General features: G+C 39.4%; 3 protein-coding genes across 4 annotated transcripts in view; all 3 read right to left on the bottom strand.

The window, feature by feature from the left end:
- ltbp3 (latent transforming growth factor beta binding protein 3) overlaps positions 1-6,966 on the bottom strand; it is a 70,564-nt gene extending 63,598 nt beyond the window's left edge. For both annotated transcript variants that reach the window (XM_065267208.2, XM_065267207.2), the window contains exon 1: positions 6,266-6,966. In XM_065267208.2, coding sequence (XP_065123280.1) covers positions 6,266-6,506 — 241 coding nt within the window. In that variant the 5' untranslated portion in view covers positions 6,507-6,966. The remainder of the gene's footprint in view (positions 1-6,265) is intronic.
- A 3,525-nt stretch (positions 6,967-10,491) lies between these two features.
- LOC135783019 (uncharacterized) lies at positions 10,492-14,200 on the bottom strand. Its single transcript, XM_065293570.2, has 2 exons — positions 13,118-14,200; positions 10,492-12,975 (listed from the first exon to the last, which is right to left on the bottom strand). The coding sequence occupies exons 1-2, from the start codon at positions 13,797-13,799 to the stop codon at positions 11,981-11,983; spliced, it is 1,677 nt and encodes a 558-aa protein (XP_065149642.2). The 5' UTR covers positions 13,800-14,200; the 3' UTR covers positions 10,492-11,980.
- A 6,944-nt stretch (positions 14,201-21,144) lies between these two features.
- Positions 21,145-25,483, bottom strand: LOC135783018 (leucine-rich repeat neuronal protein 4). The gene is made up of 2 exons (XM_073814644.1): positions 25,231-25,483; positions 21,145-22,248 (listed from the first exon to the last, which is right to left on the bottom strand). Exon 2 carries the CDS (start codon positions 22,241-22,243, stop codon positions 21,542-21,544), a length of 702 nt encoding a protein of 233 aa, XP_073670745.1. The 5' UTR covers positions 22,244-22,248; positions 25,231-25,483; the 3' UTR covers positions 21,145-21,541.
- Positions 25,484-26,376: the final 893 nt, after the last annotated feature.

A 26,376-nucleotide genomic window follows, 5' to 3' on the forward strand; every position in this document is an offset into this window, starting at 1 on the left:
GAAACTGGCTGTGTGCACTGTGAGCATTCCCGTGCACGTGTTGCGCTCCAGCTTCGCGCTTTAGAGTAGGATATCTCAGGCTCGCGCCCTCACGGATCCGGTCCCGCTTCTGTCGAGGCAAAGCGGTGACTGCACTCGTGCGTGCAGGCGGCGGTATCCCCGCCTACACCCGTGACATCTGTCTTTCGCTCTCTAGGAAGCTTGGGCTCGCGGCTGCGATCCCGCTTCTCAGCAGCGGTTGCACTCGTGGGAGTCGCCATATGATTTCGTGCAGGCGGCGGTATCTCTGCTTGCACGTAACGTCCGCTCTCTCTCTCTCTCTCTCTCTCTCTTTCGCCGGATCGGGAAGGCACCTTGCGTGAGAGCCATATATTTTCAGCTATCTATCTCTGGAGAGATGAACCATCTTCATAATCCGCCTACTGTTTAAGGCTAAACGTGCAGTCTCCACGTGAAGCCTCCTCTCTTCTTACAGTATGGAGGTATTATATGTATGTACATACACATAATAATGAAAATAATAATATTTTTACGTTTTCTACACCTGTATGTGTAGGCTATGTATGTATATCTGCTTGTCACAGCCTGTGTGAGCTGTGTCAAACAGTGATTTTGTGTTTATGCTGAGTGTTGCTTGTACAGCTGTACACAGCATATTCTCCTGATCGTCCGCTGGTCAAGATATGATCTTTTGTGTTACGATTCGAGTCCTTCATCCGCTGAGGCGGGTAACGTCTTCGTTCGTGGCACTCACTATTTCTTATTGAAGCGAAGCAGCTCACACCCCATTTATGGTGCCTGCTTCCCTTCAGTGCCCTCGCAGGGCACACTCACTGCTGTGCGTAGTACCACAGGCAGCTGCAATTAACCTTCACCTGCACTGGTGGAACTGCATACAGCCGGCTCCAGTGGGGAGCATGTATATATTCTTGTGCAGGAGGCTGTAGAACCTCCACATGAGAGAAATGATGACCTACAGCCATTGCTTTATTGTTTCAAAAAGGAGGGATTGTAACTGTTCAGTGATGCAGCTCAGTCCTATGCTGTGACTGAGACTGACTGTGATTTAATCAGATCCGAGGACTGATTCCTTACATTAGAGGTTATGTCTTCATTCAACACGGGAGGGTTTTCCCTGAGGGGAAACCCGTCTGGCATGATCAAAGTCACGCACCGTTGTTTGCGTGCTCCGGTAACGGGAATAAAGCCACGGCTTCTGTCCCAAGGTCCTGTGTTGGGTGCGTGTTGTCGATGTGTGACGCTGACAACAGACGCGTCCCTCACAGGTTGTTGCGATTATGGAAAGCCAAAGAGGTCAAAATCGCTGAAACTCATCATCGGCTATGGCACTGATGTTGCCTTGGAAATGATGGTGATATGGGTTGGACTCCCATTTCCTTCTAGACCTGAGGAGCCATCATGTGTTTGTCTAGACAGACATCACATCGGTGGTTTCTTAAATAAATTTCTAAGGAGGTCTGCAATCAAAGTCATGCATCGTTGTCTGCGTGCTCTGGTGGTGTGGAGGAAACCTTGGTTTCCATCCTAAGGACTGTTTTGGGTGTGCGCTTCTGGCGTGTGACGCTGATAACCGACGCATCCCCTACAGGTTGGAGTACAGTTATGGAAAGCCGATAGGGACAAAATCACAACATGGTTGATTTTGGGATAATGGCATTTGTGGTCTCTGGACAAACTGTGCTCGTTGACGACAGTTTAGACCCAGGCCACTTGCATATGGCAGATGCCCTGTAAGGCAAAGCCCATTCTCTGGGAGTTGAGATTCCATCCAGATGTGGTGTACCACATCTGAAGATTATTTGGACGCGCAGAGGTGGATCTGTTTGCGTCTCAGGTCACCACACACTGCCTGATGTGACTTTCTCTTCTTACCTCCAATTACTCTGCCACAGAAGTTCTGGAGAAAGTTTGCCAGAGATATGGTAGCTGTCAGCTTGGCCTCTGAGGGGGCCAGGCTCGCAGGCTCAGGTCTCCCAACTGAGGTTGAGGAGACCATACTTTACTCCTGACAGTCCCAGTCAAATGTCCTGTTGTTGTGGTGAAGTTTCTGTAGGAGCAAATCTATGCTGGCTTAACTCCTTCCACTCTTAAGGTTTAGGTGGCAGCTGTCTCTGTCCACCATACTCCTTTGGAAGGACCTCATGCTCCCCAATGAGGTTGTGGGAACCAGATGATTACTTCAGAGCTCACTCAATGAGGAAGCTTATGCCCTAAAGTAGAGAAATTTCACCTTTCGGTGCTCAGCTCACCTGACAGACCCAGTCAACTGCCCCTTGACGTGGTACTGAGGTTTCTGCAGGAGCAATTCTCTGCTGGGTTAACTCCTTCCACCCTAAGGTTTAGGTGGCAGCAGTCTCTGCCTACCATACTCCTTTGGAAGGATGTCATGCTCCCAACTGAGGTTGTGGAGCCCATATGATTACTCCGGAGCTCCATCAGGAGCTTAGGCCCTATGTGGAGAAACTTCACCTCATGGTGTTCAGCTCACCTGACAGACCCAGTCAACTGCCCCTTGACGTGGTACTGAGGTTTCTGCAGGAGCAATTCTCTGCTGGGTTAACTCCTTCCAACCTAAGGTTTAGGTGGCAGCAGTCTCTGCCTACCATACTCCTTTGGAAGAATGTCATGCTACCAACTGAGGTTGTGGAGACCATATCATTACTCCACCTTTAAGGTATAGGTGGCAGCAGTTTCTGCCTACCATACACTTCTGGACTCTCTGAGGGCAGTCTACATACCACGCCACCAGTATGTGGCAGATGCCCCTTCGAGACAACAGACATCTCTGATAGGAGTGGAGACTTCATCTAGATGTGGTGAACCACATCTGGAAAGGGTTTGGACGCGCAGAGGTAGATCTGTTTGCATCCCAGGACACCACACTTTACCCACTGTGGTTTTCCATGGTACAGGCGTGGCTGAGGCTACGTCTGTATGCCTTCCCCCCCCTGGTTGTGTTTATCCCTCCACGGGGAAACTTTATTCCCTTAAGTGGGAAATGTTCACCTCTTGGTGTTCAGCTCATCTGACAGACCCAGTTATAACTGCCTGTCGACGTAGTTCTGAGGTTTCTGCAGGAGCGTTCTCTGATGAGTTTACTCCTTCCACCATTAAGGTTTAACGGCAGCAGTTTCTGCCTACCATACTCCTGTGGAAGGCTCATCAGTGGGTAGACATCCATAAGTGGCTCGCTTTCTTTGTGGCACTCGCAGGTTGCGACATGTTAGCCGCACAAGGGTGCCAACTTGGGACTTACCAGTCATGCTGGAAGGGCTCTCGTCGGCTCCGTTCGAGCCATTTGAGACTTTGCCAGATAGGTTTCTGGCCTTTAAGACTGTGTTCCTTCTGGCTATTACTTCTTTAAAGTGAGTGGGGGACCTTCAGGCCCTGTCAGTATCCCCTGCAGGTCTGAGTTTGCACCAGGGATGGCTAAGGCTTTTCTACACCCAAAGCCAGGTTATATTCCCAAGGTGCTGAACAATGTGCCGAGGCCCATTGTTCTACAGGCCCTTTGTCCTCCCCCCCCCCTTCAGGAGCGCGGACCAAGAAAAGCTGAATTTGGTGTGTCCCGTGCGAGCACTGGACACATACGTTCACAGGACTGCTCAGTGGAGGAAGTCCGAGCAGCTATTTGTGTGCTTTGGTTCACCCAGAAAAGGTTTACCGGCGACCAAGCAGACTCTGAGCAGATGGATAGTAGATGCTATCTCACTGGCTTATGAACATCAGGGCTTACCCTCACCTGTCGCTGTGAGGGCCCACTCTACCCGGGGTATGGCTGCCTCTAAGGCCTTAGGGTCAGGCGCTTCACTCCAGGACGTATGTGATGCGGCCGGTTGGTCTTCGCCACTCACCTTCGTCAGATTTTATAATTTAGACCTGGACCCCTCCTTGGGGTCCCAGGTTCTCTTGCCTTGACTGTGTTCAGTTATACACGCTACAGGCATTTGGTAGTATGGAAGCGTGGGCATCTCGTTCCCCAAAGCGTTGCTATGGCGACGCAGCTCGAGTTCCTCGAAAGGGAACGTCTCGGGTTACGTAGGTAACCCTGGTTCCCTGAGAAGGGAACGAGACGCTGCGTCTCCATGCCATACTCCCCGCATCCCTGTAGGCACTTGCTTCGGCACTGGTAGCGAGTGTGTCTGTTTGGGATGCCTCCTTATACCCCTGGTCCGCGCGGCATCCAGCCTATTTCCAATCATCTAATTATTGATTATGTTTTACACGTGCTTCAGATCAGTCACGCCGAGGCGTTCCCCAAAGCGTTGCTATGGCGACGCAGCGTCTCGTTCCCTTCTCAGGGAACCAGGGTTACCTACGTAACCCGAGACGTTTTCATCCTGTCACTTTCTTGGTGTAGAAAACACATTAATATAAAGGTTTGAGAAGGACATAGACATTTCAAGCTGAATGGTTCCATAAAGAACCTTTGACATCCAAAGAAAGGATTCTTTGTAGTGAAAAGGGTTCTTCTAGGTTTTAAAAACGTATGAAAAAAAATGGTTCTCCAAGAACCTTTTACTGAACGATTCTTTGTGGAACAAAAAATGGTTCTTCTATGGCATCACTGTAAAGAACCTTTCAAGCTCCTTTATTTTTAAGAATGCAAAGTAAGGTAATAGGAAATACCATCTCACTATTGACTGAATATAATCCCATATAATACAGAATAAAATGGAAAATCCCCGCACCATAACAGAAAAACAAACGTGTGTGTGAATAGAAACATTTTGAGCCGTAGGTGTGTGTAAGTAAACACGCTAGAGGCACCGTCTCTGCTGACCTCACTAACATTTTCCCTCACCGGTCATCAGAAAGAAAGTATATGAACACATGCACACTGTTTACACACAGTGCTCGTCACATGTTTACAACCTTCTTGAATTCATTATTCACTTATGATCAGCATTTTTCAACTTACAATGTCTTTCACTTAACTACGTCAAATCCAATCACAGTTTCCTACAGTGAAGAAGCTTCTACACACGGATCTATTTAAACTCTTTCAGGTTTTATACCGCAGTCAAATTCCTCACTCCAAGAGGCCAACAAGCAACTTATGATTTTAGTGTTACTTGGGAATATGTATTTTTTACAGTGATTTAAGTAAAGGGTCTGTACTTTGCAACAGCCCCCTTATGAAATCCTTTGGTACTAATTAAAATGATTTCTAAGGGGTTTATGATCAACAAATGTTTATAAAAAAGTGGTCTTTTCAGTTCTTTGTTTTGAAATAACAAATGAGGCCAGATGTGAGATCTGTCCTTATCAAACCATCTTAATCATCAAGTTCACAATCGTACGGCACATTCATTTTTTAACAGCCTATGTCTACTTGGGTATATTATAACAAAGAGTAAGCAAAATGGATAGACATCTATGAAAAGAAAAAAAATCATAAAGGTCAAAGATGTGTCGGGATGATATTCAGAAAGGCCTTCTTTATTAAGCCTTGATGTGTCTAAGCCTGATGTGCATCTCCATCTTTGGACTTCCATAATCACAGCTTTCACTTAGTGGTGAATCAGCTTCCTCCTTTATTTTTATCACATCATTTATTTTAGGATTGACTCATTGAAAAGCACGTGGGCATCCAGCAGACGAAAATAGAGAGGTGAAAGCAAACACACATCTGAGAGCTAAAATAACAATCACTTTTATCACTGCACTGATGAAAAACAGACAAATACATACATCTAAACATACCCACATATATTTAGACAATCTCACCATATCAGCTCCGTGCATTCTTTACTTGAAATAACAAACTGTTACACCAGTTAATGCATAGCTGGGGTTTCTCTCTCACGCACACACAGAGCCACATACAAAAGCCATTGAGATTTCTGCAGTGTGTCGACTGTGTGTGTTTACGTCTTATGGACAAAGACATTCTAAATATACAGTAGCCTACTACATGGTGTTAAAGAAATATAAAGAATATGGTCGTGTGTATGTACCGCTCAGAACTTGCTGCGCAGACTTCATGGCACCATGCCTTACCACATTCAATCTGATTCAAAGCCACCCTGCCAACCAGACAATATGCAGAAACCATTACGACGAGCGAGAGGGATTTGGGTTATTTCCAACCACAGTTTCACGTGCGACTATATTCAACTAAAATTGCATTAAACGACTAAAAAAAACAATGCATTACTAACTGATCTGTATATTCGTGCGCAAAGTCGTTAAACTTCAATATCTCCAGGCAAGAACTTTAAGAACCGATCAAAAACCTTACCGACTCTAAAGCCCGGCCCAGTCAGTGTATCCGCCGACTGCCCGTTTTCCCCAGTGAGGGTCGTATTGTTGCCCTGCTCACAGGTTTCCTGACACTGGCCCTTCAGGCACGTTCGTTTGCAGATCAGCGGTGCGATGACCACTTTGAAGCGCTCGCGGGTGGACGCGCGCTCGACGCAAAGAGCCAGCCGCTGGAGCGCGAGCCAGATGAGGAGCAGATGGGAGAGATTCAGCGAGGGCATGCTGGCATCCCTCAATGCCAACACGGGACAACACAGAGCATTCACGCCACCTCCCGCAGTAGGCTATATCCACTTAAAGTCTGAGCAGATCTGGCACAGAAGACGAATTTTTCTGCCTGAAGCCTTTGGAAAATTTACGCAAAATACTCCCCTCTTTTCTCACAGGCGCTCTGGCTGAGGTCCTCGAGATGAAAGTTTGTCTGATGCCTTCCTGTCCCGTTTTATGTAAAAACTGAGGGGAAAATTACGTCCGGTTCGGTGTATAAAAAAGGCAAATTAAAATCTGGTCCGTGTGAATTTGGGTCATTTTAAAAATTATTTTTTGGATAAATATTATACACTTGGTATAAAAGACTTGCGGTGGAGCAAAATTAAACAGTCGTATTTTCTCTTCATTTCTCAAAGCTTAGTCCTTTCGGTCGCTGCCTGGATAGCTCGTGTGTGCGTATCTCAGTATGGGAAACTTTAGGAGGAGGAGAGGCAAAGAAAGAGCCAATCCACGGGCGGCCACCCTGGCGCGAGGCCAGTGCAGAACAGAAGCAGCGCTTTCCTCTTCACCTCTTTCCCTTAAATCGCACCTAAGATCCTCCTCTGTGGTTATGGTCATAAAACACAAAGAAACCTGCAATAGTGACAGGTGCAGGCCATTTTTGAATGACCCAGACCGTCTGCATTTTTATGTTTAGGCTACGTACCTGAGGGGAGCAAGCGAGCACAGCGTGTTTACCAGAAGCAAGTAACAAATTAACACTTTACCTGCAACCAACGCAAAAAGGCGGGAACGCCCTGAGAATATGGTGGTGCTTTTTATTGTTTTACGGTAGTGGCCAAATTAATGTCCAACTTTGGAAAATTGTCATCTTCACCTTACATTATTAAAGTTCAGCTCAGCTACACATGAGCAAAGCACAGTCAATGTCCAGAGAAATATGGCATTTATTGTAAAAAACTATAAATTAAACAAAGAAAAAAGAGGACCAACAAAATATAACTTATTAAACTGCAGACATTGTATGCTTTATTTTCTGTAAGCTTTTGATTTAGTTTTTCTATGGATTTGTTGAATATTAAAATCCATATTCTCAGACTTGTTAATGTTAAATGTTTATTTAACTTTGAAGAAACTCTTGCCAGTAAATAACATACATTTAATTCTACAGTTACTGGCAAACTGCAAGCTGCCAGTAATACGGTCATTTCTGCAGAATTTTTTTTAGAATGTACTGGATTCTGGATTACTGTAGCTGGCCATAGAAAACTTTGTTTCCAAGCCAATAATTAATACAAAGATAAAAATATTCAACAACCAGTAACATAATTTAATGTGTTCTTGTGGCAAGATGATGAAAAACCTAAAAAGGAAAATCTGGTTAGTTTTGAAACTTGACCCAAATTAAGGAAACCACGGAGAATGTGATTTTAGGGGACATGTGTAAACAAGAAGGAAGAGAACTAAAGTGAGTAGGATCAACCAGTGGGAAAGAAAAACTTGTGAAGGCGGGATGATGGAGAGGCAAAATTAGAGAAAGTAAGTTGAGTCACTTCCTTTAAGAAAAGTGAGAATGTTTGCTTTCAGTCACTAAGGAAATGACTGCATAAGAGTTCTTCACACAGGAGAGTTCACAGGCAGATCTTACATTTTTGGCTTCATAGAGGCATGCAGCACCAAGACCCGCAAGAGACATGCGCGGTTGTTCACACACACACACGTGCGCACAGGAATTTTTAGGTTAAAAAACAGACACATGCATACAGAGTGCTATCACGCTGTTGCACACCTTGCCAGATTTCATTTACAAACACAAATACCATATTGTACTCACAATTTTAAATGTGGTTATAGTCTACAAATATAAATACAGTTGTCTGTAAATATTTTACTACTTATTTTAATCTCAGTTAGTCTTATAGCTTCAAAGAAACCAGTGATCATGTGGTTCCCAACAGTTCTAAGTGTTTACTGTGTATCTTTAACAACAAGAAATTTTTTTTTTAAGTCTACTATTAGTGGCGGCTTGTGACTGCTCATCCGAGGGGCTCAAATTCAAAATGTGTGTTTTAAGTGTCATGTGTGTCGCTCGTGTTCAGAATATGCGTTTGTTGCATCATGCGAACCATGTGCATCACACGTTTTGTCAAAATAAGTGCCTGCTGCACACGCGTCAAACCCGTTTATGATAAAAGAGACGCTCACGTTCATAAAATGCATGCAAGACACTCCCTTAACAGTAAACTCTGATTACGCATGAGATTATATGAGTATCTGGCATCATAAACACTTTAGACGCGTCTGCAGCAGGCACTCATTTCGACAAGACACGTGATGCACACAGGATCTCTCGACACGCAGAACACATTTGAAATTACGAACCACACACATGACGGGCTACATACATGTTGTGACAAACTTTTCATTGAGTGCCCTTAAAAAAATAAATCACTGGCCGCCACTGCTACTATTTAAAGCAGCCCAAATGGTAAAACAGTGTTTTTATCTGTATAATGCCTTATAAAACTATTGAAACTGACAAAATTAAAGCCGCCAAGGAGCTAGTAACAATGGGAATGGAAGGCCATGGATCTAGAGCAACAATGAGACACTACAATCACTTCTGTCAAAGAGCATCACCACTTAAACAGTCTCTCCAATAATACGCAGCATTAGTATGAACATTCCTGTCAACAGATGTTACTTTCAATTGTGAGATTAAACCTCTATGCTGCAGCGTAGAGAGCAGGGAATGTGGTCTGGACATACAGGGTGTGGGCCCGAAAAGCAAACTGGCCTTGGCTTGCGTCATAGAGACTATAATCATGGCTAAGCGAATACATGAGTCATTTTAGGATCAAAAAGAGAGAAGAATTACGACCAAACATCAGCTAAATCCTGGTCAGACCATGCATGGCATGATAACACATTGGATTTCTTTTGGTTAAGGAGGATGAGGAGAAACAGCTAGAAAAAAGAAAACAATAACAACAGCTAAAGTTGACTTTGGGCGGAAGAGTTCTGAAACACTAAACATAGTGACAGAAGACAACTGAAATGACTAAAGTTGGTGTCATGTGTTATTGGAAATTCCCTAAAAAATCTGAAAGGATTCATGACTGCAACAATTGGATAACTTCTATGACACCAATTAGCATGTCACATAATTCAACCAAAAATTAATTTCTTTCCGCTTGGAACACAAAAAGGAAACGGTTTTAAAGGTGCAGTGTGTAAATTTTAGGAGGATCTACTGACAGAAATGCAATATAATATACATAACTATATTTTCAGTTGTGTATAAAAACACTACATAATGAATCGTTATATTTTTATTATTTTAGAATGAGCCAATTTTATCTACATACATGACCGGCCACCCTTACATGGAAGTCGCCATTGTGGGCTGCCATGTTTCTACCGTAAAAAATGAATAAACTACTTTACAGAGTGCGTTTCATCACGATGTTGTCTTAGACGATGACATGTTTGTCCTGTGGTGGCTACTGTAGCATCTCTATGTTTTCGAAAGGGAGGGGTGAGCGGTGGACTGAGCAATCCTGCTAGATGCTCACACAACCCCTTAATATCCTGTAATATCTGAATATCTGTAATACAAAGTAATATCCTGGCTGCCTTTTTCGATATAATGAAAATTGTACTTTCGACATAATGAAATTGTACAAAACTATCTTTTGTGTGGGTGGGGTGGTACTATAATGCAGGGGTTTTCAAACTGTGTCCAGAAAGTTCTACAGGGTCCCCAGAAAATTTCAACAGAAAAAACACAAAGCAAAAATCTTTAAAGTCTACTAAGTAGTTGATTATTTAAGTTGGTAAACAATCTGGTGTCTTTATAATATCATAGTTACTAGTTATCTAGCACAGTTTAAATGTTTTTTTTTCCCCGTACAAAATATGGATATATGTATCTATATCTATATATCTATCTATATCTATATCTCTATATCTATCTATCTATCTATCTATCTATCTATCCACACATGCATTTTAGTTGGGGACTAGACCTAAACCCTGTTCTGGAAACCTCCCCAAAAAAATGTAAGATGCAACTTAACATTGAACAATTATTACCTGCCTCGATATTTATAGTAAAATAAAATGTTGCAGATTATTCCATAACTCTGGCTTAATACTAGCACAAAACATTGATTTTAATACCTTACAAACTTTATTAGACATACCATTTTAACTGTTCCACACATTTATGAAGTATGATGTTATTGTGTTTTTGACTACAATAAATGTTTGCTGAACTCTACTATAGAAGTAATACAACCTTTAAAATGCAACATTTAAAAGTTCAACATCAAACAAACAAATGTAGTATTTAAACAGAATGAACTAAATAAATTGTTATAAAAGCACTTCTTCCGAATCATTTACGCACAGACGTTTCTGGCTAGCAATTTTCTTGCAGTTTCATGTACAGAATATACAGTACAACTTCAATGTACAAAATGGCTTTTTACAAGATAAAAAATTAGTTTTTAGTGGGGTAACTTGAGTTAAAAAAAAAACACTATGTGTGTTTGGCCACTACAGAAACAGCTTCTCCATCTTTGGAGGACACCAAAGAACTCCAAACTCTGATAAACATAACAGTCCTTCCCTCTATCTCGCACTAGAGGGATCCACTTCTCTGAAGCGTTCTTGATTTTTGTGCTTGCATGTCATACATCGAGGAACTTTTTTTCATAATAATCTATGTAACAATAGATTGCTAAACTGAACAGTTAATTTACACACATTACAGTCTTCTAAATATTTCCAAAATTACCATTAAAATTGCAAACACACTTAAAAAAAATAAAGTGTCAAAAACCTAACGTGTGTTCATTAAAACAATACTACATAGCATAATTCCATTATTTTTATGTACATCAGTGTGTCAGTCTGTGCAATAAAACCATTATTAAGGCGTTAATGTGTTCATTTTAGAACACATCCATCATAGCTCTTTATCTAACAGGCATAGGACAATAAGCTACAATAAAATCATTATTACACCAATGACAACACTTATAATATGTGAGCGACAGATCATATAATACCCTGTTAGTCTCACTGGAGTATAACAATCTCCTGCACTAAATCACAGTATTCTGTGTAAGAAAAACACATAAAAGTATAAGGCTGCTAGATTTGCAGTGGTACTGTCCAGGCCTATGTGTTGTGATATAACGTATACATAAAGTAAGTGGATATATTCAATAATCACATTGAAGTATTATAATCATTTTTTTGAAAGTTTGCCATTATAAGTATTGAAGTCCATCTTTTAAATGAAAGTTTTTGTTTTTTGGCCCAAGACAAGGCGCAACCTGTGCCACACGCTCAACCCCACACAAGGAAAAACCTCATCTACAGTCTAAAGGACTTCCTTTGATGCAAAACCAAAATCTTAGTTTATATTACGCAGTTTGTGTTTGCTTATTATCTGTAACTCCATGTTTTTTCACAACTACACACAGTCCACCACAGGCTCTCCCTCATTCCCTTCCTCCTCCCCCCACATCCCAAATCTCATATCCTCATCATCCATAGCTGCATCCCCCTCTTCGAGGCCGACCATGCCCAGGGCTTCATCTGCTCCAGGCTCCCCTTGATGGGCACGGAGGTGTTTTCTCAAGCTGGCTGGATCTTTAAAGCCACGATGGCAGAGCGGGCAGCAACACGGCCGCTCTCCCGTGTGTATGCGCTGGTGGTGTTTCAGATGCTGCAGCCGGCTAAGACGCTTCCCGCATACACTGCAAACATAAGGTTTTTCGCCAGTGTGCGTGCGCCGGTGCTTTCTCAGGCCATCTAGATGCCGAAACTGTGTCCCACACTCAGAGCAGGAATATGGTTTTTCACCAGTGTGGATGCGGAGGTGGGTCTTAAGGGCCCCTGACTCACGGAAACGCCGCCCACACACAGTGCACGGGTACGGTTTCTCCCCCGTGTGGATCCTCAGATGCTTTTTCAGGCTGGAGATGAGACGGAACGTCTTTCCGCACTCCAAACACAGATGAGGCCGGTCCCCGGGCACTTCCCCCATCAGCTCAGAGATGGAACGTCGCGGGGGCTCCTCCGGAGATGAACCGTCCACCCCAGGACTCCTCCTGGATGACACACCCAAACCGGCAGCATCTCTCTGAGCGGATCTAAGCCCAGAGGTCCCCTGCGGAGATGAATTACTGGAAGAAGGTCCATTGTGAGGCCTGGACGGAGGTGGTGGTGTAGGTTTGGAAGGATGACTATGTGAATGGGAACCGCCTTCTTCCTCGGGTACATGGGGGAACACCAGATCACATGAACTCTGTGCGGAGTGCTCAGTTTCAGTTGGCGGATCTCTTGCTCGCACACACATCTGCACAGATGCAGGACCCTGTTCTTCTTTAATAGAGAAAGTAGTGTGCGAGGAGGGGTTTGGGGGTCTAGTGTGTGACAAACGCCTGCTGTCATCCACCATCTCACCTGTAAAACAGATAACGCAATTATACGCTGGAAACAAAGTTTTAAAACCACAATTCAACTATGATCAACATAGTGTGTTAAAACTAAATCCCCAAAACTGCAACTATTACAAAAAACTGACAAAGCTTGAGTGTTATCTTACCAGTTCGGTTCATGTCTGAACAGATATTAGATGAATGGACCGATATGGGGTCATAAAAACTGTTCGTCACCGTCCCATCTGCCTGAATGGAGAGGTGGCAGGTCTTGAACTCCTCCCTGGAGTCAAAGCCGTGTATGGCATCACCCAGAGCTCCACTCAACTCCGGTTCACCTCCAGCAAAACAGCGCGGATCCGCCTCGTGTCCAGTTCGGTGAGTCAACCGGTTCGAGTTTAACGGTCCCCCTGTGGTGTATGCGTGATGACCCGTCATGGGCGGATTACCAAAGGGACCCTGAAGTTGGTCAATTAATTTCTGGGCGCTACAAAGACACTCTTGCAACGTTTTGAGTTCTCTCTCTGAAACTTCGAGTCGAATCTTTAGTTTTTCGTTTTCTTGCTCTTTGGTCAACAGCTCCCGCTGGGTTTCGGACAGCACGGCCACGATCTCTCCCAGCAGGGTGTCCACGGCTGCGGACAGAGTGGACCGGATGGTCGGACCGAGGCGGGTTCGGAGCGTGGAGATGGACATGTTTTTGTCCCGCATGCACTCAGTTTTGTCTCCTTTGTTTATTATAGTTTGCTTACGGTGGGAAGCACTTGCTGGTGAGCTGTTTGCTGGTGTCGGTACCGATGCTTGGTTGATTCTGCCAGACCCGTTTTCACCGTTGCGCTTCGAGTTCATCGCGAACCATTCGATTGTAAAAACCCGGCGAATAAGAATTCCGTTTTTACCGATTTATTGGCGTTTTAGAAAAGAAAATGGGCATAGTTAACAATCAATGGTTTATAATCACTAAGAAATAAAGAACGAAATTCGCCACCCGAACTAGCTAACTGTTACTCTAGCATATCGTTAGCAAACTAGCACACACGTTACTGTTGCAAATCGAGACTCGCACTAAATTAGTTTTAATAAAACTTCGACAAATATCCACACTGAATGATCTCAACAAATGTATTGTTCGTTTGCACAGATTTGCTAATCGTTACACAGCGGATCCAGAGCCCTCATTTCAGAATATAAACGCTGGGATATTCCTGACTTTTGATTGGTCAAAGACGTGGTCGCGGATCATTGACGTACGGGCGCGTAAACACAGCGCCTTTAAATGACGCATTTCAAGCTGTGAATTTTAACGATTTTTCTTATATATATATATATATTCTTAAATATTTGTACCCAATAATTATTTGTAACTCCTTGTATTATCAATACTTTATTTTAAGTGTATTATTTATTTAATTTTTAATTTAATATTTTTTCTTTCCTTCTGTTTAATTCGTTGTTTATATTTATTTAATTCCTTAAACTTCTTTGTGTTTTCATATTTGAACTGTGACTGTTGATGGTGCAATGTGTCTGCCTTTGACAATTTTAGTTGTTTTTTTCTATTGCAGGCTTAAAAAGATTCGTATACAAACTCTTAAAAAAACTCATATTTGCTAGGGTTTGTAAGTCATATTTTATTACTCATACACAGAACATTACTTTACAACAGAAACGATGCAATTTTAGTCAAAAAGTTTTATCCTCCTTTTATACGCTTTAAAAATACAATTAAGTTGAATTGACAATTGAAATTGAAAGTGTAAACTGCAGGCTGTTATCTTGTTAGCTTTAGGCACATATTAATAGTTTATATGTTTTAATGGCATGATCATCATGCATGAACAGAAAGATATTCATTTGTTTCTGGTTACAAGGAAAATACAAACCCTTAGACATCTTGTAATATTATAACATCCCATCACCCTCTGTATTTATACTGTATTCTTTCCTTCAGAAGAAAAAATATTTCTTTATTATTCTGGATTTAGCTGGTAAGAGGTGTGCTTGTCTGCATACATATTTAAAGCATAGCACAAAATAATCTTACAATTATTGACATGCCTTTGTGGCCCTTTTTTTTTGTCTAAAAGCAGGTGATGCCTCTTTCTGCCTTATACACATACTGAAAAAAAATGTGAGAATCCTGAGTGCTTTGAACACAGTGATTTGAGTAGAAAAGCATTTGATCTGATGTGTTATTGGTCAGGTTGTTTTAGCGCTGCAGTGACATCTTGTGGCAGATATGAGTATGATCACCATCAGTAATAATAAGTCTTTCCATAGCAAATATCAAAAGGCATTTGTAGCTACAAAATGTCACTGAATGTGTGTCACTTAACATACACATACAGCTGATTTATGCAGAATGTTAACAGTTGACAGGTCTAGGTTGCATTTCATATAACCCTGGATACATTTAATACACACATAATCAGGTTGTGTTTCTGCAGCTCAACTGGTAGAGCATTGTGAGATTCCTTATTCAGCAGTAATGAGCTTTACCCCATCCAGCATATATTGCACCGACACACGTATCTTGTGTGGCCTCAGTGCACACACTGAAAGGCATGAACCTCCCAATAAATATTCTCATCTATCCTGTGGGGCAGTTTTGAAATTCAGTGTTAAAACCAGGATCTGGCATTTCTTACACACTACTTGTGTCAGCATTCTGTTATCCTGTACTTTGCACTTATGTGACTTACCACTTCCCGGCTGAGAGGTTTTGGTCAGGTATTTAGAATAGATTTATAGTGACTAACAAAGGTTTTGCAATGATGGGAATGAAGGCATGTGTAGGATGAACCCAAAGGAAAAATTCTTTTGATCAGGTTGCTTTTTCAAATAGCTGAGGAGAGATGATGGAGTTCCAGTTGTTTTTCATTTACCTGTAAGTGCCTCAGATGTTTCTCCTAAAATTGCATAGAAGAAATAAAAATAGAAACAAATGAATACAATATGAGTACAGAGCTGATAAATAAGTATACACATCAGTGAAATAATCTGAATAATAATTGGGTAAATTTCATGAGGAATGTTTGAGTTCATATTGAAATATTGAGTTTGATTGCAGCTACCGGTAATCTAGGCTTGTGACAGTTAAGACTTTCATGAAGCTCTAATGCATCACATTTGGGGGATTTTTCTTTGGATAAATAGCTATGAGACCTCCATTTGCTTTGTATTTAATCTCATTGAAGTCTGGAAGAAATAACAGAGAAATTAAATATATCTATGTTTTTTTATGGGAATTCAACATGTATAATATATTTTAATTTAAAACATTTTCCCAAAACCCTCAACATAAAATCTTATAAAGAAGCAATAACCAATGTGCTACTTTGCAGGGGAAATTTTGTTTAAAGAATGTTAATGTGTTTCAGATTGTTAGCCACAGAGAACAAAAATAAACTTAATACCAAACACATGTAAATGCAGAACCAAAGAAAATGCACTTATTCCATTGTTTTCACGTAAAACCGATTGCCATTTGACACAGCTCATCAAACATAATTATTTACATCAAAAATATACGCATGATATAACAGAGATGTTTATGTTACAGTATGTTAACATTAAACAGCATACAATTGTTAAAATTAACAAAATGATTTTAAATATGTGTCTTATACTGCAAAACATCTTAAAAACCAAACAATATGTATCAATCATCACAGATTGTTCAACAATTTAGCAATTCTTTTGTTATTAAGGCGCTTTTGGGCTTTTTCTATTTTTGTTTCATGTTTTTAAATGCTTTTTGTATTTGTCACTTACATTTTCATACAGTGGCAAGAAAAAGTATGTGAACCCCTAGAAATGAACTGTAGTGATTTGCCATAAAATGTGATCTGATCCTCATCTAGGTCACAACAACAGAAAAACACAATGTTCATAACCTGACAACACACAAATAATTCTAGTTTCTTGTGTCTTTATTGAAAACACCCATTGAACATTCACAGTACTGAAGGAAAATCTAAGTGAACCCAGACTAATTACTTTAATAAAAGCTAATTTATGTCAGAAATAAAACGAGTTCAAAGGTGTGGTTTAGTGATATTTTGATTGATAAAAAGACACTTAAACAATTTAAGATTGCTGTCCTTATGAAGCATCAGCTCTTATCAACCATGCCTCTCTAAAGATATCCGATCAAGAGTTTTTGCACTCCATAAGGCTGAAAAGGGATACAAAACAATCCCAAATCAGTGGACAGTTAGACAAATTGTCTATAAATGGAGACAGTTTAATACTGTAGCTACCAGGGCTGGACTGGGACAAAATTTCGGCCCTGGCATTTTGGCCCAAACCGGCCCACACTACATACACTGCAAAAAAAGATTTTCACGAAAATAAAATTCTTAGTATTTTTGTCTTGTTTCTTTGTTTGTAAAAATATCTAAAAATTCTTAAATTAAGAAGCTTTTTCTTGATGAAACTTATTTTCTTGGGTCATTTTGCTAATCAAGAAAAAGCATCTTATTTTAAGAATTTTTAGATAATTTTACTGAAAACAAGACAAAAACACTAAGAATAATTTTTCTTGAAAATCATTTTTTGCAGTGTATAATTACAAATACCACCCATCTTTGCACACCTTTAAATATGTATAGCAATAGCAACACCAATTCCATAAAAGCACTAAACCCAATTAATAGCAGGTAGAAAAGAGTGAGAGTTGACACAACAAACACTTCTAGAAGGTGTTATTTATTAATGCAATAAAACTGTATAATCCACACTTATGAATCCTAAAACAAGCTTCATGGAATTGGCAAAATTTGCCATTTAATTGCTGACTTTTTACAAAATACAAGTGCTGCTTGCAGTTATATTGAAAACTGATTATTACTTCCAGTACTTACAGGAAAGTATTCACTACATTTACTGAACTAAACTAGTGTGATTACAGTAATAGAGATTTTTAACATTATCTGTCAAGTGTGTTGTTATATACAATAAACATATCTTTTTCTGTAAGCAGATCTCCTGAATTGTTTGATTTTGCTTGAAGAGAAATGATACGTTTTGAAATAGACAATCAACGAAAAATCTACCAATCAGATATACTCTCGTAGTCACAGAGCAAAGAGTGCAATTATTTTATTGCAGCTTTATCACTATAATTTTGTGTTTTTGACTCAGTTTGATCAAGGGGTATCCATCTAAACTTGTGTTTTGAAAGCAGTTCTGCTTACCGCAGGCACTACACTCACTTCTCCCTCGTCTCTCTCCCTCTCCTCACTGACACTTTGCGTGCTGGTGCTGCCAGTGCCACCACCGCCACCATCATCAGCGACGCGAGTTGAAGGTCCTGCTGCCGCAGAAAACATTTGTGTTATTTTAACAAATTTTGCAGCATTTGCCTTAAGAGCTTGTTTCTTTTTGTTGCACAGTTTTTCTGCGCCTCCCTTGCGTTTTTTCTCCATTTGTCTCTCTCTATTTTGACACGTAAAAAGAACCGACAATGCACGCTCGCTTGCACGGAGACCAAAGCGGTGATTGGGCCAGCTTAATGTCATTAAAAAAAATAACCAATGGGCTGCTGCTTAAATGTCAATGGGCCGATCTGTCTAGAAAAAAAAGACGCTTACTGGGCTGCTCAGACAAACAGCTAAAGGCTTGAAGAGATCATTGGAACTGGCACACATCTCTGTAAATGGGTCTACCATAACGGCCGTTCACATTATAATAATAACTATAACTTTGTTAGCTATAATGATAATTATATTAGTGTCCACACAACCGAGTGATAACGATAACTTTATGCAGGGCGCACAAATCATTTACATTCAATGGCATTAACATATATTGCATATTTCCTTAAACTAATAAAAAACCGGCTTGTAATTGCATGTCATTGAATGTATAAATATGGTGTTCTTGTCCTCAACATGCCTCATTTGCATAACTCTAAACAGTGAATCTAATAATTTGTGTACTCTAATATCTTACCTTTTGCTGTAGCCAATGTAGTAGAAATAAAAGCATTAGGTAGTCAATTTCACAGCAACCGCATGAGCGCTAGATAAATTTACCTGAGGTAATTTTATGTTATAGACCTTAGTAATGAGCTTCTCCACCATGTTATCTGTCTGAAACTGATCCAAACAATATTGTTCATTGTAACATTATCGTTATAGTTGTGGTGTGAACTCCGCTATTCTCTTAAATATAAAACGATTTAAAAAATTTTTTATATAGGAAGATATTTTGAGAAATGTTTGTAACCAAACCATTCGTGGACCCCATTTACTCCCATAGTATTCTTTTTTCCTACTATGGAAGTAAATGGGGTCCACAGACGGTTTGGTTAGAAACATTTCTTTAAATATCTTCCTTCATGTTTATCAGAACAAAGACATTTATGTGGGTTTATGTGGGTAACTACTAGGGATGCACCGATACCACTTTTTTGGAATGCGAGTACGAGTACTTGCAATATTTAGTACTTGCCGATACCAAGTACTTAATAAAAAACATGATTTAAATTTACAGGTAACAGCTTTAGTCATATAATTTAACAAAAAAACAAGGGACTAGTTTTCCAGTTTGTTGTAAACTCTGCCACTTTGGACAACACAAGAGGCATTAACCCCTTACACACCGCTCAAACATAGACATTTCTCAGACCGTGGTATCGATCCCTGGTATCGGGGGACTTTTAACGAGAACGAGTACTTTAGAAAATGTGGTATCGAGGCCGATACCCGATACCAGTATCGGTATCGGTGCATCCCTAGTAACTACATAAGAGCGAGTAAATGATGACAGGATTTTCATTTTTGGGTGAACTATGCCCTTAAAGTCTCTGAACAGTATCTATGGCAGAACACCACGGAGGAAGCCGCTGCTCTCCAAAAAAACATTGCTGTGAGCCTTAAGTTTGCAAAAGAGCACTTGGCAAACCCCAGTGCTACTGGATAAATATTTTATGGACTGATGAAACAAAAGTTGAAAATACTATGGCGCAAAAAGCGCACAGCTCACCAACAGTAAGCATCATCCCAACAGTAAAGTAGGGTAGAGGGAACATCATGATTTGGGCATGCTTTGTGCCACTTGCCATCATCAAGGGGAAAATTAATTTCCAAGTTTAACAAAAACTGGCTGTCCGCCAGTTAAAGCTCAGTAGACGTTGGTTGATGCAGCAGGACAATGACCTTAAGCATCAAAGTAAATCCACCACAGAGTGGCTTAAAAAAAGCGCCATTTGGAGTGGCCTAGTCAAAGCACAGCCCTTAACCTGTGGAATGACATCAAGGGAGCGGTTCACACCAGACATCCTACAAATGTGTCGGAGTTAAAGTGGTTTTGTAAAGGAGAATGAGTAAAAATCCTTCTGAACGATGTGCAGGTCTGAGTCAGAACAACTGAAAGCGCTTGCTTGAAGTAATTGCTGCCAAAGGAGGTTCAACAAGCAATTAAATCCAAGGATTCACTTACATTTTCCTCCAGCTCTGTGAATGTTTAATGGGTGTTTTCAATAAAGACACAAGAAACTAGAATTATTTTTGTGTTGTCACCTTTTGTGCATTGTGTTTGTCTGTTGTTGTGACCTTGATGAGGATCAGATCACATTTTATGCCAAATCACTGTAGAAATCCAGTTCACATACTTTATCTTGCCACTGTATATCAAAATTAAGTGACCACAAAATAAATATCTAAATTGAACTGATTGAATCTGAATACATAAGTCCTAATAAATGAACTAGAATTTAGAATTATTTTTTCTGAAATCCTACCCTAAGTTATATTTATTTTAACAAAAAGATTGGAAGTATTTGTAACAAAATGGAGAAAGCACACCTGACTCTCGTTTGGTGTTCTGTTTATTTTATTTTGATTATAAAATACAGGAAAGAGACCAAATGTCATAAGAGAAAGGTTGACCATTTATTCCAGCAGTCCTTTCTAGTGATCCGGTGGTAAATAAAAAATGTGAAATATTCATGGAATCTCTAACATTATCCAGCGGAAGACTTGACTGTTATTTATTTATGTGCTGTGGATCTCAGGCATAAAGGTTTAGAATTGGATTGTTTGAGTTGTCCCATACTCCTAAAAATAAAAGGTCTTCACAGCAACGCTATAGAAGAACCATTGATGGTTCCACAAAGAACACTTCAGTCAAAGGTTCTTTAAAAAATTTTTACTTCAAAGAACCTTTTTTGAATGAAAATGTAACAGAATTTTAAAAAAAGCATAATTCACTTTATTTATATTTCATGTTTACAAACAAATAAGGCTTCCCACATGTACCCAAAAGTACATTTTGTCAGATTCAGCTCACTTCTAGGACACATTTGTATGTACAGTATGTAAACAAAGCTATTCAAAGGTTTGTAATTTGTGTAGTGGACTGTGACGCAGTTTCTGTCTCTCCAAAATCACGAGAAGAATGTGCTGAGTCACTCACCCACCTTTTTTGCACCCCTCTCCTTTTTCTCCCTGTTCACAATCCCTTCCTCTATTCAATTCACCTACTATCCACACCAATTTATTTATTCTGTACATCCATTAAACCATCATCCATTTAAATAAAGTGCATATATTTGGCCACACACATATTTTGTTCCATCTCCTATTTTAGAAAACATCATTTGATCTCCTCTCTGTCCGTGCGGTAGCTTTCTGCAATTTTTTGTGTCTCCACAGTAGTAAAGCCAAACTCAACACAACCAGAAGACCCACCACACCTCCTATAATCCCCAGCTTCAGTGCTAATCCAGAGTCTGAAGTCTGGGGTTCAAACTGCACACATGATTGGCTGTCCCCAGCATAATTCACGGCCTCTACGCAAACATGCATGCCAACCGCCACATCCCCCAATACAGCCATTCTTTTCTTCTGCTCCACCTTTTTCTCCATCACTTTATCTTTCCTTTTCACTTGGATAATATAGTGCATGACAATGGACTTTGGTGCGCACCAGTGTACCACAACCCCTTTGCCATCCTCTTCAGATAGCTTCAATTTTTCCGGTGGATCTGGGGGGTTTTGAGGGCTCAGCCCAGGGCAAAAGCATCCTGTAGCATCTTGAAGATCTTTGCAAGTTACTTGCTCCTCCACACAGCTATCATACTGGCATAGATTTTCTTCACGCTCTTCATTGTCAGTGGGGGAGGTTCTCGGAGGTTCAGTGGAGATGTCCTCGTAATCACTGTAGTCATCTTTTGTGCCTCCAGAGGGATGGGAACGGGGTCGAGTGCCATTCCGAGATGATGTCACAAGGGAGTGATTTAGCAAGTTGATGATGAGAAGAATGAGAACATGTCCACACACATACATGTTTCCTGTTAAAAACAAATGTTTTTATATGACAGTCATGAATAGAGTTCAGATCAGACCAGTCAAAAGATTAATAGATGGTGCCAGCTTGTGTCATATCTTAGCTTAAATGTTAAATGTCAAATTTATGTGGCAGTTTTTGGATGTTTTACCATACTTCAGTAAATGTATTTTTTCTTTTTAATGATTTCATCCCTAATGTAGAGCAAACCTACACCTACACTGTAAAAAGTGAAAAGTTGGATCATCTTTAAAAATACCTTATTTCAATGTATATCTTTAAGGGAAAAATTTAAGTTGGAAAACATTTTTTTTTGTGTCACCAATTGAAGTAAAAGTTAATCTAACGTTTCACTTCTTACAATGCACATTCTCAGAAAAAAAATACATGAAGGTACAAAAGTTTTCACTGGGGCGGTAAGTCACTGGACCAATACTTCTACAGCATTTATTAATCTTGGTGAATGTTTTATTTAGCGTTACTGTTAACATTAATTAATAAACCATTAACTAACATGAATAACTATTGACATTAACATTGACAAGAATTAAAAACAACATTGTTTATTGCTTGTTTATGTTGGTTAATGCTTTCACCAATGATTACTAATACAACTTTATTGTAAAGTCTTACCAATGTTTATAGGCTAGTATTTGCAGTGTTGATCATTACAGCCAATCACAGATGTGATTGTTAAGCGCATGAGTTTTTTCATAAATGTGTAATAAAATCATTAGCAATAAAATCATTCATAAACACTTCTCTGTCTTTGTAGTATAGGAATATGGCGTATAAGAGGTTTTGATGTTTAATTGGTGTTAATAATTATGATTAATAATTGGGTCATTCTACAGAAACGTCCACTTTTGGCATGGCAAAATGTCTTAAAATGTATTTCTTTTTCTGGCATTTAAACTTAGACCACATTATTAGATTACTCTTTGACTTTATAAGTACACATAAATGACAGCTTAATGATTTTTTCTTTTTTTGTGTGCATGTACTTCAAGACTGCATAGACCTTTTTTGTTTATGAAGGTGTTAAAGTTTAATTCTTAAGTGTAGCAGAATTCAATGAATTAAAAATTATCATCATGTCACATGTGAAAGATTTTATTTAATGTGAAAGAAAAAAAACACAATAACACCAGTCACTGGTGTTACGGATCTTCACTGCTGTTACCCATAAGGAAGGTAATACCATTGAAAATTTTCATGAAAACTGCCTTTTACAAAATTTTTGCTGCAAAGTATCAAACCACTTTTTGTCAATCATTGTATATTCACTAAATTAAGTAGTTTAATCAATTTGTATTCTAGTTTTTGCAATTCCCAAACAATAAAGGAGGTCATACCAGTGACTTAAACTAAAAGCTTCATATGAAATCATGAGATAAAAGAGAAGATTTCTGATAACTGAAAAGAGACAGTGGACTTATATGGGCGTCTCTTCATAGATCTCCAGGAAATTGAAAGAAGGAAGTCAAGTGATGTCATCAGTGTGATTTTGATTTAAAAATAAGAGTTTTTTTGTTTAACGGTAACACCAGTGACACAACTGCAGGCGATCACTACTTTCATTATATATTTTATAATATTTATTTAGCATTTTGTCTTTTAATGTAATTTACATCATATATTTGATAGTTATGGACACATAATTGTACTTTTAATGGAAGAAAACACTGTTTTTGATCTCAAAATAAATCATTTTCCCTCTGTACCTGACTGTGGTAACGTATTGTTTCATTTTAAAATGTGTAGTCAAGTGTAATATTTCTGTAAAGACTAGGGACAGAAAAATTGACATTTCCGTAGAATGCTATTGTGCACACTGTGCCCCATTAAAAATATTTCCTGCATGACGCCCCTGATTTTTGTACCCATCGTATACAAGTGTAAATCTAAAAAACCCTGCCGTGGACAAGTATAAAATAAATTACAGTAAAGAAAAAAGTATTACAGTAAAGAATTTTAATTACCTCTATTTGACTTTAAAATTATGTTTCGGAATAATAAAGTATTAAAAGGAATATATAAAATGTGACCCTATTCTAATTATGACACTTTGATTTCAATGATTGATTTAATTTCAATCTATACCATGGCCTTATTCTGTCACTATTAAAGATATTAAGGTTTGTTTCTTTACATTATGTAAGATGATTTTAAATAAAAACAGTAAATCACCAAAAATGACTTTAGCTGGGTTTTCACAGGCTGGGTTACAAATAAACAGTTTTATTTCAATGAATGGAAGATTGCTGGGCTGTTTCTGTTTTAACTGCTTCTATGATGTTACAGTTTATAGCACAGGATTGTACTTTGTGCAGTTTATACTTTCCGTGTTATCTAAGACGCATACAGTTTGATTTATAACAACTGTATACACTTAGAAAGGGCTGTAAGTGTATTTTGACTACAAACCTGTTCATATCAACAACCTAATGTCTGTACCTATGCAATTTTAACTTTTTAAGGAGTACATTTTCCCTGAAATAAAAATTATTAATGCTTAGCAAGTGACCTTTAACCTGCATTACATTCTCATATGACCGTATAAACAATTGTACTGCACATTATCTCTATAAGACAATTAGCATTTACAAAACAAGTGTGGCATGAAAACGAGCCAGCCTTCTGAATTACTCCATTGCAAAACAAATCAGTGAACAATTTTCTAGGCAAAGGTAGGTTAAGTGTGTGTGTGTACTGTATGTACTGTACTGTACCATGCAGTGTCAGCTGCCCTTGGTTAAGATACGTATGATAAGCTTTTTTGCAAAGTAAACTTCATGTAAAACATACAGTGTACGAACAGAATTACCATGTGGTGAAGGAATGCAGAGTTTTCACAATACTGGATTAACTCTGTTTCTGTTTGCTGTCTCGGTTAGTTTTGTTACAAAAACTCGTTGCAAGGCTAATAAATCGAATAAAATTGATAGAAAGAATATATAATTCAATTTTATATTTCAAACCTCACCTGTTTAGTTTATCAGTCGTCGAGGGAGAATTATCCTTGGATCCAAAAAGTTTTCTAATATCCTCTGTCCTGTACTCTGATTCCCGTTCTGAGACAGTCTTTCTTTCATAAACACTCTCCCCAAACTCCCTACCAATCACCTCCTTTTTCTTCATCCCCCATCCCCCTACTCTCTCTATTCTCTTTTTTTCAATGCTCCACCTTTTCTCAGTTAATAGGCTTTTCTGGAAGTGAGTGCATGTTTGTGTGTGAGATGTGTGCAGTTGCTAGCTTCTTGTGAATCATACAACTGACTGTGTTGGTCGTAAACCTGACGTTACACATGCATGCTGACATTCAGGGGAAAATGAGATGATGTTTTGCAATACTGACATTCCATTCATTTACCAGGATTATACTTATACTCTAATTACTGCAGGATACATGTTCATGGGGTCGTGAGACAAAAGAAAGCATGTTTGGACTTAATCAACTTTTTACATTTTAATAAGCGCAGTTGCTTGAAATGCCTCTGGCATGCCGATGGGTGTGATGGAAAAAGTGGGAGTTCTGTAGACTGCATGTCAGCACCATTGATTTCAATGTAGAGCCTCCCAATACTGAGAAGAGTTTAGCATAAATGAATGTGTCTTCCTTGAATTGTGGATTTGGATCTTCACAGAATAATTTTATTGGGACCTGAAAACAGGTGTGTGCATGTACCAATTTAATTACAGCTTTGATTTTAAAGTCATTTTTTGTGATTTAATGTTTTCTGCAAAAAGACTGACTGAGTAAGGCCATGCCAAAGATTGAAATTAAAGTGAAATCAATGATTGAAATTAAACTTACAGGGTCACAAATATCCACAAAAATAATACATAAAAATAGCACCAAAGGCACCAAACTGAGTCATTTCTGTTTTTCTTTAAATCTATACTGTAGCATTAGATACAGAGATGCATAAATTTGGTACCAAAATTTCAGATACTATGTATCTTTGAGGTAATAAGAAGTTCTTTTTGGTACCAATATGTACCTCAAAGGTACTAAACTCTTTGGTGTGAAGTTACACTTTTTGAAAGGGTGCCGCCCCGGTGACAGCTGGGTTACATATTTTGATCATTTTTTTCCTGACATGTTTATGTGAGGGTCGAGTTTAGGGTT

The sequence above is a fragment of the Paramisgurnus dabryanus genome, chromosome 5 (genome assembly GCF_030506205.2).
Source record: "Paramisgurnus dabryanus chromosome 5, PD_genome_1.1, whole genome shotgun sequence".
NCBI lineage: Eukaryota > Metazoa > Chordata > Actinopteri > Cypriniformes > Cobitidae > Paramisgurnus > Paramisgurnus dabryanus.